The sequence below is a fragment of the Mesoplodon densirostris genome, chromosome 9 (assembly GCF_025265405.1).
Source record: "Mesoplodon densirostris isolate mMesDen1 chromosome 9, mMesDen1 primary haplotype, whole genome shotgun sequence".
Taxonomy (NCBI): Eukaryota; Metazoa; Chordata; class Mammalia; order Artiodactyla; family Ziphiidae; genus Mesoplodon; species Mesoplodon densirostris.
Window position 1 is genome coordinate 109,333,479 of NC_082669.1, and position 17,891 is coordinate 109,351,369.

Genomic DNA, 17,891 nt, shown 5'->3' on the forward strand with positions numbered 1-17,891 from the left:
CTGTTTGTGTCAAGAGTGCAGGCAGCAGGTAAAAGAATTTTTCCTTCTCACATTTGCACGTGAGATTTTTTGTTTTTGTGGTTTGGGTCTTGTAAAACTATTGAAATGCAAAGCATTTCTTGGCAGAAGCAGTAAAATGTGCCCACAAGATTTGTCATACCTCTACTAATAGTAAGCTGGGGACCTGACTCATCATTCTTGCTGTAAATATCTAAAATGTGGTGCGCAGTTTTGACTTTTTGAGGTAGGTGGTATCTCACTTGGAGATGTAACTTCAGAATATCTTTGTTTTATGGCCCAGTTATGTTATTGTCTTCAGGCTGTCGTAGGCTTTGGTGTCAGGACTTAGAAACAGTGGCCGGGAATCTTCCCAGTGGGTTTCACATGGACATGTTCTGTTGTGGAAACAACAGTGGTTAATTATAAATTTCCAGTGTCCAGTGTGTGGCCAGATGGAGCAGCCTGGAAGAGCCTTAATTTATTTAAGCATGTTAATAGCTCTTATATTTCCCATAGAGCTAAGTGGTTTTTGGATTGACTTTTACCTCAAAATACAATAAAAAGGGGTAAAATGCAGATTAAAAATAACTAGGACCAAGGAAAAGAATGGGCCTGGGGCGTCACCCTAAACTGTAGACCAGTGGTGCAGCCGACCAGTGTCACATTTGGCCTTAGTCTTCCTGTCTGACAAAATTATAAGAGGGTCATCATCAGTTATGTAATTCCTGTTATCGGGAAGGAAGAGAAATACCTGTTTCTCAGGTGAAAAAACTTTTCCTAGTACTAAATTCTAACAGAAAAATTCACACTGAATTATACATAGTGGACCTTAATGATTGAGTAGACAGTGTACTAAATAGTATTTTTTAATTGCAAATAAATTTCATCCTGGGAGCCTGGCCTCCTCTAATGAGCCCTGAGACCAGCTCAGTGAGCACAGGCGAGCTGGGAGCCACGATAATATGGACCATGGCTCTGCTTGCTCCAGAGATGAAGCATCATTTACTTAAGTGAATTACTAGGCTGCTTAGTGTTCAGAGAATATCCCACAAAAACTAGTGTTACTTCTCTTAACTGAACTTTTCGTATTTTTGAAGATTTTTATATTTTTAAACTTACTTTGAAAAATGTCCGATCTACTGAAAAGCTGCAACAAGAGTACCGAAAAACCTGCTATATATTCTCTATCCAGTTTACCAACTATTAACATTTGCCTTATTGTTCTCTATATACTATATACATTATTATTTTTCTGAACTGTTTGTAAGTCGCAGGCATCGTGCTGTTTTATGCCAAGATACTTCAGTGTATCCTTTATGAAAACAAAGACCTTCTCTCATACAGTCACAGACGAGTGATCAAAATCAGAAAATTTAATGTTTATGCAGTAGAGTTGTCTACTCAGTCTGGATCCCATGAATGGTCCCATTATGTCTCTGGACGCTCAGCTCTCTGCCCTCATCCGGCACCATACACTGTGTTTGCCTGTTCATCATGTCTTTTTAGTCTTATTTCACTGGACCAGTTCCTTAGCCTTTTTCTGTCCTTCAGGACAGCGACATTTTTGACAGTCAGTTGTTATGGATCATGTTCCTCAACTTAGGCTTGTCTGGTGTTTCTTTATGACAGATACAGGGTGTGTATTTTTGTCAGGAGTACCACAGAAGTGATGTCAAAGCTTCTCAGTGCATCACATCAGAAGGCTTTTCCCTTCCAGCTTTATTGAGATGTACTTGACACACAACATGGCATAAGTTTAAGGTTACAACGTGTTGATTTGGTACATTTATATATTGCAAAATGATTATCACATTACGATACTAACACCTCCATCCCGTCACGTAATTACCTTTTTTTTTTTTTTTTTTTGGTGGGGAGAATATTTAAGATCCACTTGTCTTGGCAACTTTCAAGTATAAAACCGTATTATGAACTATAATCACTGTGTAGCCCATTAGCTCCCCAGAACTTACTCGTCCTATCAGAAGGCTGAAGATAGTTGATGACGTTCATTTGGATTATCTGGATACGGTGGTGTCGACTAGATTTCTCCATTGTACGGTTACTGTTTTCCCCTTTGTAATTAATGTCATTTGTGGAGAGATATTATGAGATTATGCAAATACCCTGTTCTTCCTTAAACTTTCACCCATTAGTTTTAGTATCCATTGGTACTGATTCTTGTTCTAATGGATTATTACAGTGATGGTTGCAATATTGTGGTTTTTTTTTTTAAACTTCAGTATTTTCTACATTTATTAGTTAACATTTTACTATAAGGATGCACTTTTCTGTGGCTCCCCTTTATTTATTTATCGTCTGTATGGGTTATTGGCTCGTTCAAAGAGTTATTTATGTCATTCTTACTGTATTCAATGGATTATTATTTCTTATTGCCATTATTTGTTTTAATGCTTAAATTGTCCAGATGTGGCCAGCAGAAGCCCATGCAGGCTGTTTCTGGAGTTCTTTAGACATGTCCCCATCATTTTTTGAGCATTTTGTTATTACCAAAAGACTGCAACGTAGCCAGTGCAGTGCATTTGTCTTTTTACATTTTTTGCTGGAGTATCTCTGAGATAGCTTTCTAGAAATGGGATTTCTGGGTCAAAGGCTAAGTGCATGTGTAATTTTGCTGGACAGTGTCACATCCAACTCAGTAGTGTGTGTCTTCACCAGCAACGTGTGAGAGTGCCTACGGCTTCTTACAGACTCACCAGCAGAGTAATTGCCAAATTAAAATTTTTTTTACCAATCTAGAAAGTAGGAAATGATATCTTATTGTAGTTTTAATTTGAATTTCTTATATTATTATGTGGGAAGATGAGCATCTTTTCATGTGGTTAAGAGGCATTTGCGTTTCTGTTTTCTGTCTCTTCATTTCTCTAGCCAGTTTTTCTGTGGGTTTTTAGTCTTTTGCTGCTTTATTTTTAGAAGCTCTTTATGGATTGGGGTGTGGTGAGGGTCCCACAGACCACCCGCAGGTTCATTGATTTGCTAGGAACAAGCACAGGATGATAGTGAAAAGGTAAAAGCAAGAACAGCCAAGGAAAAAGGCACATGGGGCAGAGCCTGGAGGAAACCAGGAGCAAGCATCCGGAATCCTTTCTCAGTGGAGTCACACAGATGTGCTTAATCACAGCCAGTTGTGACATACGTGTGAACCGTTGTTTACCGGGGAAGCTTGTTAGAGACTCAGTGCCCAGAGTTTTTATTGGGGGCTGGTCATGGCACCTCCTGCCTAGCACAAACCAGAATTCCAGAGTCCCAGAAGGAAAGCAGGTGTTCAGCATAAACTGTATTTGTGTTAATTTTATAATCTGCTACTTTACAAAATGCTCTTATTGTTTGTATGCATTTTCCCCTTGATCTTTAGGGTTTTCCAGATACAGAATTTTGTCATTGGCAAATAGAGATGGTTTTCCCTCTTCCTTTCCGTTTTTAGGAGCTCTGATTGCCTTTTTTAATTTAATTTAATTTTTAAATTTTATCATTGGCAAATAGAGATGGTTTTCCCTCTTCCTTTCCGTTTTTAGGAGCTCTGATTGCCTTTTTTAATTTAATTTAATTTTTAAATTTATTTTTGGCTGCATTGGGTCTTTGTTGCTGCACACGGGCTTTCTCTAGTTGCGGTGAGCAGGGGCTACTCTTCGTTACCGTGCATGGGCTTCTCTTGTTGCAGAGCATGGGCTCTAGGTGCTCAGGCTTCAGTAGTTGTGGCACGTGGGCTCAGTAGTTGTGGCTCATGGGCTCTAGAGCGCAGGCTCAGTAGTTGTGGTGCACGGGCTCAGTTGCTCCGCAGCATGTGGGATCTTCCCGGACCAGGGCTCAAACCCACGTCCCCTGCATGGCAGGCGGATTCTTAACCACTGTGCCACCAGGGAAGTCCCATTTTCTTTATTTTGACATACTGCAGTGGCCATTGCCTCCAAATAATGTTAAATAGGAGTGGAGTTAGTGGGCGTTATCCTTTTGTTCCTTACTTTAGTGGAATAGTTTCTGGTGTTTCTAAAATAAGTAAGATGCTGGCTTTTGGGCTGCTACGTGTATGTACATACTTACACACGTCTACAAATATATGTTAAGAAAGTTATACAGATATGTTAAGAAAGTATCTGTCAACTGCTATATTTTGGAATGTTATAACATGAATGAGTGTTGCATGTTGTATGATTTCTTTATAATGGAACGTGTGGTTTTCTTCCTTAGCCAGTTAATATGGTGGATTTCCTAATATTGAACCACTCTTGCATTCTGTAATAATCCCCACTTGATCGTGCTGCATTATTTTTTGATGTGTAGGTAGATTCTGTTAATATTTTATTTAGATTTTCATGTCAGTATTAGTATGAATTATAGTTTAGTTTTCTGGTACATTCTTTGTCAGATTTCAGGATCAGTGTTACACTCTCTTCATAAAACAAATTAAGAAGTTTTCTTTCTTTTTCTGTGCTCTGGAATTGTTTAAGTAATTTTGGGATTATCCGAGTTTTAAAGTCTTGGTAGAATTCCCCAGTGAAACTGTCTGAGCTTAGTGCTTTCTTGAGAGGAGAGTCCTGCTGCTCTTTACATTTCTTCTAAGGCTGGTTAGACTTCCTACCTCGAGTGGAATCAATTTTGGTATGTTGTATTTGTCTAAAGAAAAATTCTATTTCATCTAGATTTTCCAAATTTATGTATGAGGTAGTCTCATGATTTTTAAAAATCTTTGTTTTTATGGCTATTTTTCCCTTTGTTGCTCAAATTTATTTTGTTTTCATCCTTTTTTCTTCATGGCTTACCTAATGATGTGCCTATTTTGTGGATCTTTTTTTTTTTTTTTTTAAAGATAAGCTTTGGGGTTTACTTATTAGTTCTGTTATTTTTCTGTTTTTTTTTTTTTTTTTTTTTTGCTGTACGTGGGCCTCTCACTGTTGTGGCCTCTCCTGTTGTGGAGAACAGGCTCCGGACGTGCAGGCTCAGTGGTCATGGCTCACGGGCCCAGCCGCTCCACGGCATGTGGGATCTTCCTGGACCGGGGCACGAACCCATGTCCCCTGCATCGGCAGGCGGACTCTCAACCACTGCACCACCAGGGAAGCCCTATTTTTCTGTTTTTTGACTTATTTCTACTTTTTATTTCTTTCTTCTGTCTTCCTTTTTTTTTTTGAGTTGGATATTAAATTCATTTTAATTTTCCCTTTATATTGAAAAAGTATTTAATTTTGGCTGTTATGTCTTTACCTATATGTATCCCTTACGTACAGGGATTTGGGTATAGTTTCTCATTATCGTTTTCAAGACATTTCTGTAGTTTTCTTTTGAATTTCCCTCTTAACTCAATATTTCTATGCTAGTATGTTTAAAAAATTTCAGGTAAAAGGGCCTTTTTGTTTTTGTTTTTAATTCTAGTTTTATTACATTATGGTCAGAGGGCTGTTTATATTCTGTTCTTTAGACTTCACTGTGTCTAAGATATGGTCAATTTTGTGAACATTCTGTATGTACTTGGAAAGAGGAATATTCCCTATTGGTATGTTCGGAGTTCAGTGTATATCTATATGAGCTATCGTATTAATGATGTTATTTAGCTCTTCTAGTTTTTTGTCCACTTACTCTTTGACTGAGAATGGTGTGTTAAGTGCTCCTATCACTAGTGTGTTTCTTGTTTATTTCTTCTTGCTTTGTGAAAGTTACTGCTGCCTTATTGAGTGCCTGCATGTGTAGATTTGGCTTATTGATTTTGAACTTCACCAGGGGTGATATAGGTGGGTTGTTTGTTGGGAAATCTCCTGGTCTTACGGCCTTTGGCTCTTTCCTCTTGAGCTGGTCATTTTCCCTAGAGGATATACTTCTGATCGTCTGCTTGGAGGGTGAGGTCTGGGTGCTTGTGTTGTGAGAGCTGAGTTGGGGGCAGAGAAGGGCGTGGGAGAGGGCCTCTGAGCCATCAGCTTTTTTCTGTATTCTGTCAGGTAACCCCTTTCTTTTCAGGATGGCTCCCGGACTCGCCCAGGCCAGGTGACTTGGGAGTCCAAAGGCGCTTGGCTTTACACTCTCTAGAGTCAGCTTGTGGGAATGTGAGGGTCAGGGAAGGGTGGTCACCCCGAGGAGTGGGGCGGGAGGGAGCAGTATCACCTCAGGTTCGTGTTTTGGGCCCTGCAGTCCTGGTTCCACAGGTGCCCGTGCAGCCGCCCATTCCGGGCCTTTTCAGGGTCCGGGGTGTGTTGGGCTGGTTCTCAGCTTTGCCCACTGCTGGATTGTGTACACCTCCAAAGCCATTTCCTACTGGTCCGCTGCTCTCCAGGGCCAGAGTTTTGCGGTTACCTCCTCTTCTTTTCTCCCTATTGTTGTGGTTTATATATCTTAAAAAAAATCATTTTGCTTTGGTTTTAGTGGGGCTTCGGGACAGAGTGAAATTAGGTCACGTTCAGCCCACCGTTTTACCTTGGAAGTCAGAGTTCACTTGATAATGCACCAAACCCACCAAGAGGCCACACATCATGATCTTATATTTACTAGCCATAGGGCAAAGAATGCTGCTGTAGAAGAAGAAATGGACAAGTATATAGGGTAATGTAAAATTTACAGATCAAATAGAGAAAAAGAAAAGAAAGGATATTGGATTTAGATAAAAGAATTAATAAATTTGAACTTACATGTTTAACTGTGTCCTATAAACAGAGACTACCCTTTTCTGTATGACAGACAACCCAAGAAACATTTGAAGAACTTGATCATATGTTAATATACAGGGTACAGTGTGGGGAGTGTATATTATTTAGAACTCTATCATTAGGATCTGGGAGCAACTTTAGTTTTATCAAAATCATGTTCTGAGTCAGTGTAGTCACTTTTTTAAATACTGAAAACATCTTAGGAGAGGGTAGAGCTATTCTGGTTGAAGTTGGGCGTTTGAGACTGGACCTCATAAGAGGTCTCAATCAAAAACTCCCTGCAGGATACAGTTTCAAAAACACTGTTTTAAAATGTGACATTTCCACTTTCAAACATAAATTAATCAAGCTTACATTGTCACCTTCTGCTCTAGACACATGGTTGTAGGTGGGATATATATAAGTACGTTGAGTTGACGGTAGTCAGATTAATCCTCCTCACTGCAGGCAGTTACTGCTGTGGGCAGAGGGGCCTTTCACAGGAAGAGCGAAAGAAGTTTTGCACAAGGACCTTTTAAAATGTTTGGGGCAAATAAGGATATACGTTATTTACAGAAAGAGACATTGGAGGATATATGAGAATAGGATGGAAGGCGAAATGGGGTAGATGGGTGTAGGAGTGAGAGTGAGACTTTTTATAGGTACCTTTTTAGAGTGTTTGGAAGTTTGAGAACATATTTGGTTAACAGGCAGAGTTGTAACTCTTGGTCTTGCTTTATGCAGCTATTGATCTGTTTCCGTATCTTCTGTCTGTCCTGATTTCCGTATGAGAAAAGGTCTCAGGTCAGGGGATGTGTGGAAGGTGGCACTGAGTTTGAGAATATGGCTGGCAGTCTGTAAGCTTAGTTTATGTATTTTTGAGAATGATGCTTGCCCCCACCATGCTGGCTGTCCTTTGGGAAGATGGTGTTCAAACAAACACCATCAAACAAACAAAAAATCAAAGCCTTTTAATGTACAAGTTGTTGATCTTAATTCCTTATGTACACATGTTTGGGAAAATCTGATTGATGTGTCTCTTCATGTATCAGGTATATCAGATGTACACAGAACTGGAAGAGAAACGATACAAAATTTTAGTGTAGGGAGAGACTTTCAAGGTAGAAACTGCGAAGGAAATTATTCAGGAAAATAACTGGTAGATTTGATCACCTAAATTGTTTAAACAATTATATTTCAGAAAATGTATAACTGAAGGTAAACAACAAACTCAGAAAAATTAGTAATATATATGAGCAAGCATTAAAATCCTCAGTATGTAAGAGTTTACACAAATTGATAAGATCCAAAAGTCTAGTAGAAAAATTATCAAGGACAATTCATGGAAGAAATACAGATCATGACTACACATCAGATAACATTCAGTAGTAAAATAAAATTACTGACTGTGAGATCCTTTTACTTTTTGAATTAGGAGATATTTTCCAGAAATGGTAATGTTTAACATTGAAGTAGGGATTGTTATTACTCACCTTGAACCAATGAAGCAACTAAAGTAGGCGGGATTAAAGTCAGAGCTAATGCTGCGCTTTGAACCCAGCACTGTGGGCCCCATTAACTCCCTCACATATGAAAATATACTGTTTTGCAACTATTTTTGCTATGAACTTCCCTCTGAGAACTGCTTTTGCTGCATCCCATAGATTGTGTAGGATTGTGTTTTTACTGGCATTTGTCTCAAGGTATCTTTTAATTTCCTTTTTGGTTTCATTGTTGACCCATTGGTTTTTTAGCACAACTGTTTTCAGATTATATGTATATATGGCCAGTAACATAACTCTGCTTCATTTTTGTTGGTTGTGTTGCATTTTATTGAATGATTGCAATATAGTTTATTCTCTGTTTATGACATTTGAGTGTTTCCAGTTTTTTCGTTGTTTTGCTGTTATAATGCTGTAGAGAACATTTTTTGTGCATATCTTTTCATACATGTAAACGTGCTTCTGTGGGGTAAATACCTAGAAATGTGCTATTTGGACAGTAGGGTGTATGCATTTAAAACCATTTGGATAATACGGTATATGCATTTATAATGTTGATAGGTAATGTGAAACTTCTCTTTGTAATGACACTTCAGCCTTTTAATAACACCCATGTGTAATTTACTACTAACCTTCAGTATTGGCCCAGATTTTGAATGCTTTTGCATTAAATTTATAGGTGAATTTAGTGATATGTGATGTTTCTTTTAAAACTCATCCTGTATGAAGAAGGTGTGTCTCTGTTTGTCTCCTTGTATATGGAGAGTTCTTCACATCATATGGTTTATTCTCACGGGTAATATTTTTCTGTGTTGTTGCCATTGTGAATGGGATCTTTTCATCCAGTGTATAGTCTCACTTGTGACTGGTAGGAAAGTTGCTGATTTTTGTCTCTTCGTTGAGTAACTGGCCATCTTGCTGAATTCCCTATTGCTTTTAGTTTTTCACTTAATTTCCTTTGATATTCCAGGTCTGTAATTATGATTTACAAATAAATTTTGCCTTCTCTTTCCCAGTACTATTCCTTTTATTTAGTTCTTTGTGATTTGTATTATCTGGTTCTTCCAAAACAGTATTAAATGAGAGTTATGGTGGTGGGTCTCCTTGGCTTCATTCTGTCTTCAGTAGGAATGCTTCTGGTTTTTCACTGTCTTTTGGTTTGAGAGATTTCCCGCCCCCCATTATCTCTTCCTAAGGATTAACTATTTCTGTTTTGAGCCTTTTTTTTTTTCCCGCTACTAGATTTTTTTCATCACACCTTAATTACATAAATAGTTTGCATTGAAAAGCATTTTCTACATTTTTTTTTTCCATAGAATACTTAAACACACAGTATTCTAAATAAGACAGACTCGGTACATCTGAGTCCTTTCTTCTGAGCCTCTAGCCATTATTAAACTTCAACATTGTAGGTACATTTTATCTGATAATGTGGTAGGTGTAGATGGTTTTGTTAGAACGTGAGCGTGAGGATGGGGAGCTTGCGTTACCTAAAAATTCACAGATGATCGCATGTGGTATAGTTCAGTCAGTGATTCCTGGGCTGGTTGATCATCAGAACCATGGCCGGGGAGGGGCAGGGGATGTTTAAAATACGGATGCCCAGCCTCCTTCTCTGTGATTCTGGGACAGGTCCTGGGAATGTGTATTTTCAGAAGCTTCCCAGGTGATCTGATCAGTCAGGCTTGGTACACTCTTTCTAGATGCCTACCCAGATGATCTTAAACTCACCTGCCAGATAATGTGGGCCATGCTACTGTGAAAAACTCAATCTGAAATCATGTTTCTAACAGGTGACCATTTTAAAAAAAGTATAATTCACATCATTTATTGTACGGCTTTCATTTATTTATTTTTACATTACATTTTTCTTTTTTTTAAATTGAAGTATAGTTGATTTACAATGTTGTGTTAGTTTCTGGTGTATGGCTAAGTGATTCAGTTATACATGTGTGTATTCTTTTTCATTATAGATTATTACAAGATATTGAATATAGATCTCTGTGCTATACAGTAGGACCTTGTTGTTTATCTGTTTTATATATAGTAGTTCGTATCTGCTAATCCCAAACTCCTAATTTCTCCCTCCTCCCTCTTTCCCCTTTGGTCATCATAAGTTTGTTTTCTGTGTTTGTGAGTCTAACAGATGAACATTTTGGGGAACATTTTGAGGACAAGGACCATGTTTCCCCTCGTCTCCCTCTCTCAGTGTCCTCATATATGCCTGCTACATAATTTCTAGCTAGTAAACTGGTTGGAATGTTTCTTTGTTTGCATAAATGGTGTCTTGAACACTTTACCTGTTTAAGAGTTGTGTTTTACTTGTTGATTTCTTTTTGGTTGTGTTCTTTGTATAGTTGCACCATTGTAAGATTACCTCTAATGGGGTGTGCCAATCTAGCCCTGGGTTGTCCTCCTAGGAGAGAATTTTAGGAGGAGCACTTGTTAGTTATATTTACAGTGTTCTGTTTAATAGGGTCTTGTTGAAGTTCTATATGAACCTGTATTGATGAAGATTTTGTTAAAATTTAAAATTTGAATGTCTCTTAAAAAATATTGTTACATATCCTTACGTTGTGATTATTCAAAGTGAGAAAACCTCAAGTGTATTTGATGCTATATAAAAAATAGGACAGGAAGATTCAAGGACATTAAATTACCATAAAGTGATCTGAGTAACTTGTGCTTTTGCCAGTGGTTTTAATGGTTTCAGTTTTGCTAGCAAAGGAAGGGAAGACCTCATATTAGTTGCTAATACCTACAAATATTAATATAGTTTAATGTTAGTTTGCCTCAGTCATGAAGATCATTGTTTGCCGAATGTTACTGCTGCAAGGTACTCATGTAATTCTGTGACAGAAAGCCTCCCTCCTGTGAGGGCTGTGCTGTCTTAGAACATGGTGACTTCAGAATCTGAACACTCTAGCAGCTGTTGCCAAGTGGCATGTGGTAGTGGCATCATCAGTATATAGCTGAATTTTAGAGCTGTGGGCCTGAAAAGGGCCCCATGCATTTCTGCAGCCTGACCTTTTGCTGCTGTGGGCCATTGTTTATGATTTCAGGGCACAGAACGTGGGATGGAGTTGAGCCATGGTTGTTGAAGGACACCTGGTACTTTTAGTTTCACTGCCGGTGCAGTCTATCTCCATCACTTCACAAGTTAGTTTGTGGTGTTTAGAGTGGGCACAGCAGAAAGACTGAGTAATATGATTTGGGACACAGAACGTCCTGTTTTTTAAAAAAACTTTTCAGGGACTTCCCTGGTGGTGCAGCGGTTAAGAATCTGCCTGCCAGTGCCTGGGGTATGGGTTCGATCCCTGGTCTGGGAAGATCCCACATGACACGGAGCAACTAAGCTCGTGTGCTACAACTACTGAGCCTGCACTCTAGAGCCTGCGAGCCACAACTACTGAACCCACGTGCCACAACTACTGAAGCCCATGTGCCTAGAGCCCATGCTCCGCGACAAGAGAAGCCACCACAATGAGAAGTCTGTACCACAGCAAAGAGTAGCCCCTGCTTGCCGCAACTAGAGAAAGCCTGCGTGAAGCAACGAAGACCCAACTCAGCCAAAAGTAAATAAATAAATAAATAAATTTAAAAATTTTTCCAAAAATTTAAATTAGGAAATATTTCAAACATACAGAAAAATAATAGTAAAAAATGACTGAAACATATATAGCTAGCACTGTTGTAGTGCTCATTCTATTTATCTTTTTAATATATTAACTCACTAATCCTAGGGAGTAGGTTGTATTATGATCCTCCTTTTAACAGATGGAGAAACTGAGATACAGATAGTTACACATTTGGCAAATAACAGAGCTGGGATTTGAACTTGGGCAGTCTGGTGCCAAAGTGCATGGTCACAACAAATACAATACACTGTTGCCTTTCAGAAATACTGAAAGTAATATAATGGACATGAATGATACTTTGCGCCTAATTTTAATAAATGTTAGCATTTTTCTATACAGTTGACCCTTGAACAAAAGTGGGGCTAGGGGCACCGACCCCCCCGCCCCACAGTTGAAAATTCGTGTATAACGTTTGACTCTCTCAAAACAACGACTAATAGCCTACTGTTGACCTTACTGACAACATAAACAGTCGACTCACACATATTTTGTTGTATGTATTATATGCTATATTCTTTTTTTTTTTTTTTTTTTTTTTTTTTTTTTTTTTTTTTTTTTTTTTTTTTTTTTGCTGTACGCGGGCCTCTCACTGCTGTGGCCTCTCCCGTTGCGGAGCACAGGCTCCGGACACACAGGCCCCGCGGCCATGGCTCGCGGGCCCAGCCGCTCCGCGGCATGTGGGATCCTCCGGGATCGGGGCACGAACCCGTGTCCCCTGCATCGGCAGGCGGACTCTCAACCACTGCGCCACCAGGGAGGCCCTATATGCTATATTCTTAAAGTAAGTTAGAGAAAAGAAAATGTTGTTAAGAAAATCATAAGAGAAAATACATTTATAGCACCGGACTGTATTTATTGGTACCATAAGTTTACATCATCTGTTTACAAGATGAATCATCTGTCCGTACCTACATCAGTATTATACAAAACGCTGTAGATGTTATATGTGTTACTAACACTAGACATCAAAAATGAAAAGACGTGAAAAAGGAATTCATATTTATCTACGGTGCATTTCCAGCATTAATAACGAAGCGGCAGCAGTGTGATGGACACCTAGTGTAACTGATAGATCTGCTTCTCGGTAGCCCAGCCTGTACACTGATGGGTGAACTGTTATAGAATCCGTATGGTAGACAGTATTACAGTCCCATTCATAATACAGTTTCGGAAGCATTGTTGCATTTTAAACACCACCACTTACCTGTGATGATAGACTGATCTGCAGGTTCTCCAGTTACTGGAGAGAGAGAGAGAGGCATACTGTAATGTAACTCTTTGAAAGCAAAGTAAGAAAATGAACACATTATTAATTTTATTTTTTTTCATTTTATTTTTTTATTGAAGTATATAGTTGATTCATTTATTAATTTTATATTATATATCACTTAACCTTGCGCCTGTGTAAGGATAGGCTATCCAGTTCAGTGTAAGCCCTGCACACGATCTTCTACACATATATTTTTGTATATTTGTTGGAAAAAAACCACACACAAGTGGGCCCGTGCAGTTCAAACGTGTGTTGTTCAGAGGGTCAGCGGTATAAATATTTGTTTCACGTTATTTTTTTTTTGAAATAACCCTATTACACAAAACCAAGCGCGAGAGGTTGTATTAGACAATGTCTTTGTTCTTTTCTTGTCCCATCAAATTGTTTTTCTGACTGTCAGCATCCCCCCCTTTCAAACACTGGTTCCTTCCCCAGCAGTTGGCCAGTGATTGCCTTTTCTTACACCTGGTAAGAACTCATTCAGCAGATACTTAAGGAGTGTCTGCCACAGCCAGGGCTGTGCAGGGTGGAGATAAAATCAAGAAGAAGGACCCTGGGGCTTCCCTGGTGGCGCAGTGGTTGAGAGTCCGCCTGCCGATGCAGGGGACATGGGTTCGTGCCCCGGTCTGGGAAGATCCCACATGCCACGGAGCGGCTAGGCCCGTGAGCCGTGGCCACTGAGCCTGCGCGTCCGGAGCCTGCGCTCCACAACGGGAGAGGCCACAATAGTGAGAGGCCTGCGTACCACAAAAAAAAAAAAAAAAAAAAGAAGGACCCTGTTCTGGTCATGCTGCAGTTTATAATCTAACAGTGTGGGAGGTGGGCTTCTTTAAGTACGAGGTGGGTGGTGTGGCTGATGAGCGAAGTGGCCCCTGTTAAAAGCACAGACTTAGGTGCAGTGCAGTGATTCTAGTGATTTCTGGCCTGCTTGTTAGCTTCTCTGGACTTCTTTAGCCTTGGGTCAGTCATTCACTTTGTTTATATTTGTTATTTGGAATTTACTTCCAGAAAACTGGTTCAGTTGAAGATGATCCAGAATTCTTAAAGTTCAGTATATATTGCCTCCCCTGGGCTCTGGGTTGGCTTCGACTCTCCTTTTGGGTCTGGCGAGCCCTGGAGTCGAGGAATTGTGGGTCCACTTGGTTTGTTTACTTTGGTAGAACTTGGGAGTGCCCTCAGATGGCTCTTGCCTTTTATAAACTCCTTGTTGGGCCTGACAGGTCTCAGCACCTGGCCTTGCCCAAACTCTTGTGACACCAAGACCTTAGTTCCTTGGAGACTGAGCAGTAAGGCATGATGTAAGTGGACCCGACTTGCTTTTTTTGTCTCCCTAAACCTTATTTATTTAATGTGTATTCAAAAATAGTAAAATTAGCATATGGTTAAAATACATTTAAAAATCATAAAATTAATTTATTAGAACTTGGAATGTATTAATCACATCAAAAAATTTAGTATCAAGCATCTTGAAATAATTCGTAAAATAGCATGAATTAATAAAGTTGCCTTCAGCACTGCTAGGAAGTGTTTTTATTCCTTGGGAGCATTACTGCAGAATGATGGCTCCTTGTCTCGACCTGACCGCTTGGTACAGAGGGCCTGCTGAGAAGGGGGGCACTCAGGAGTCTTTCCAGGGTCACATTTCCAGCAGGTGGTTCCGGGGGGTGGTCCCCACCCCACTTTTTTTTTTTTTTTTTTTTTTAGGAGATAAGCAAATGCTTTTGGAACAGATGGTAGTATTTTGGCATTCATTTTAGTTAAGACTTTTGGAATCCATCGTAAAGAGTATCTTGACAGAAGATGGGCTCGTTCTGAAATGAGGTGATAGAGAGCTGCTTCTGTCGGATGCTCTCAGGACCTGGCAGTAGCTCTTCCAGACAGGTGCCATGATACTTTAAGAAAATTATGGAATTCCCTAACCCCCCCAAAAGTTCATGAAGTTTGGGAAGTAAGTACATTTTTTTGAGAGGCAGCTCTGGAATTAGAGCCTGCATATTCAGATTTGGGTTCTTTTTCTGTTCTCTAGGTGTTTGGCTCTGGGCAGCTTAATTAACTTCTCAGTGCCTCAGTTTTCTCATCTGCAAAACAGGGATAATATTTACTTCCTTTGTAAGATTTTTGTAAAGATTAAAAGAATATAAAAGCACCTTAAAATTATTAGGGATACACAAATGTAATTCATGTGTTAATGTATGAATTTTTCCAGTAGAAACAGGCATAATATTTTATGTTTTTGTAACTGCTTGCTTATCTGAAATTGGCGTTTGATTCTTAGTCATCACGAGGTTTTTTTTTTTTTTTTCTTTAATTTCACGGGCATATTTTCAGTCTTGATATTTTAGGCCTTGGAGAGCTTATAATAAAAGACATTAATGGGATATAGAGGAGAGTATTATTATCTAAACATGTGTTGATGACTTTGTGCTTTTAGGTATACCAAGCTTGGCTACGCAGGCAACACTGAGCCACAGTTCATTATTCCTTCATGTAAGTAAAGCTCCACCCTCGGTTTATAAAGGATTGTGTTTCTTATAATTGTTCTCAACATTCTAATGCTGTTTTTCAAGGTATATGAATTTACTTGCCGTCTTCTTTTAGATGACTGTTCTGGTTGCTGGGGAGTTATTTATGTTGGCATCTGGCTGCTGAGTATTGCTATGGGCCCGAGCTGTTACCTAAGCCCTCCCAGCTTTCTAGTCCTTTGATTCTCCTCTGATACAGTCCTTTGTCACAGTCATTGGAGTTTCAGCTTGGGTGGTTGGCAGAGGCCTTCATTCAGTCATACATGTCTGAGCTGCTTACAAGACGTATATGTGGTTCCTTAAGGTTAATTTGTAATTTTAAGTAAGTACAGTTTTATTAACTTAGCACTTTGGTGGACTATCTATTGTATTACACTGTTCACTTTACTGAAAGATTTTTTTTTTTTGAAAGGAGAGGCCTGTTTTATTATGGTCTGAAGTGTTCTGTTTTTGTTTAAATGTTAGTCAGTAGAGCATAATAAGGGAAGAAACGTCCCCATTTTGGCCAGAGTGCATCCTGCCCACTCTTTATTCACAGGAGACCCCAAGGTCAGGTTGGTAGTCCACAGGGTAGAATTCTTCTCTGAAACTGTTTAACTTCCAGGTTATTTTTTGGAGACCGTTTACCAAAGAGGCAGGTATGTCAGTCAAGAGTGAAGTGAAGTTCTGCCTCCTAAATGTAGCCCTTGTAAGATAAGTCACGACCTTAGAAATTGTAAGCCGTTACGGGCTCAGGGACTTCTGAGTAACAGGCTCTTTGACCACCATGGAGCGTGAGCAGCCTCGCAGAGCAGTGGGGAAGGAGCTTAGTTATTAGTGTTTGTTCAAGGGAGACTAAAGCCTTTTCGGTGGATATCGGTATTCAAATCGCTAGAAAGTGCACCCTCGTTCCTTGAGAACATTTAATTCACCTCATTCCAGGTCCTTGCTTGCTGGATAACTGATCATGAACTGGATTTTCTAGGTCTAAATACTTGGTTACTATGACGGGGTGTCCTCGACAATAGGCACGATTGGTCTGCTGGTCCTCATTTTAAATTCATGGTTTGTTGTATTAGTTTGCTAGGGCTGCTATAACAGAATACCATAGACTGGATGTCTTAACCAACAGAAATTAATTTTATCACAGAATAGAAGCTTGAAGTCCAAGATCAAGGTGCCATCAGGATTGGTTTCTGGTGAGGCCTCTCTCCTTGGCTTGTGGATGGTGCCTTCTCACTGTATCCTCACATGGCCTTTTTGTGTGTGTGTGCATGGCTGAGAGAGAGACCTCTGGTATCTCTTCCTCTTCTTATAAGGACACCAGTCCTGTGGAACTGAGGCTCTACCCTTATGACCTCATTTAAACTGAGACGTCCCATCTCCAACTACAGTCACATTGGGGGTTAGGGCTTCAACACAGGAATTTTGAGGGGACACAGTTCAGTCCATAACAATTGGCATTCTGTAGGATAGATCATTCTTCTGTGAATTTTATATTGCGAATGCCAGAGAACTGGATCATTCCATGCTGAATTGGTAAATTGGAATTGGACTTTCTGATTTTTCAAAGCAGATTAGTTTTAACCTTGTGAAGTGCAGCAGCTCTAAGAGGATTACCTTGCACCTCTTGCTTTAATACAGTTGTCGGCAGCATTCAGTTGGCTGCACCACTTCACCTGCCATCGTTAACAGAGAGGGGATTGAAGTCAGCTATTAGCCGGATTCCATTCACTGTCGGCAGGCGCGGCAGCTCTCGCATTGGTGCTGAGAACAGCAGTGGTAGAAGCTAGAAAGAAAAAGGTCAAGGAGGCAGGAGTAAAGGAAGAGTTACACCCTTGGCTGAATTTGTTGCAAGAGTTAGAGAAGCCGTGGGGGACAGAAGGGAGTGTGTGGGGACAGGTGGACCGAGGGCCTCGGGTACCTTGGGCAGCAGGCCTGCTGCCCTCCCAGTCCTGGCATCCGAACCCTGTTTGTCCTTACAGAGGCTCTGTTCACAAGGTGAAGTTCAAGATGCAAAGTGGCTTCCAAAGAGAGAAGGGGGCTTGTCTGTACATGTGTGGCTGTGTGGAGAGTGCCGGAACAGGGCCTTTCTGGTTCTGGGGGGAACAGAGGGGGCTGGGAGAGTGGGCTGGGAACGTGGAGAAGGGCCAGCACTTGTATCTTAAGGAATTGTCATTTTATTTTGCAAACGGGGAACCTTCGCATTGTTTCCCAGGCTCCCTCAGGGGCCTTGTCCCAGACTAGAGAGTCGCCGAGCCCTGTCCTGGTCCACCAGGGCAGCCCTGCCTGTATCTTATTTATTTGAGCTTCTGTGCAGAATTTGCTTGATTGTTTGAAGAAAGGTT

General features: G+C 40.1%; 1 protein-coding gene across 1 annotated transcript in view; it reads left to right on the top strand.

Annotated features, from left to right (window-relative positions):
- Positions 1–17,891, top strand: part of ACTR3B (actin related protein 3B) — a 63,860-nt gene that overhangs the window by 1,455 nt on the left and 44,514 nt on the right. The window contains 1 exon segment of the mRNA XM_060108286.1: positions 15,474–15,529. Coding sequence (XP_059964269.1) covers positions 15,474–15,529 — 56 coding nt within the window.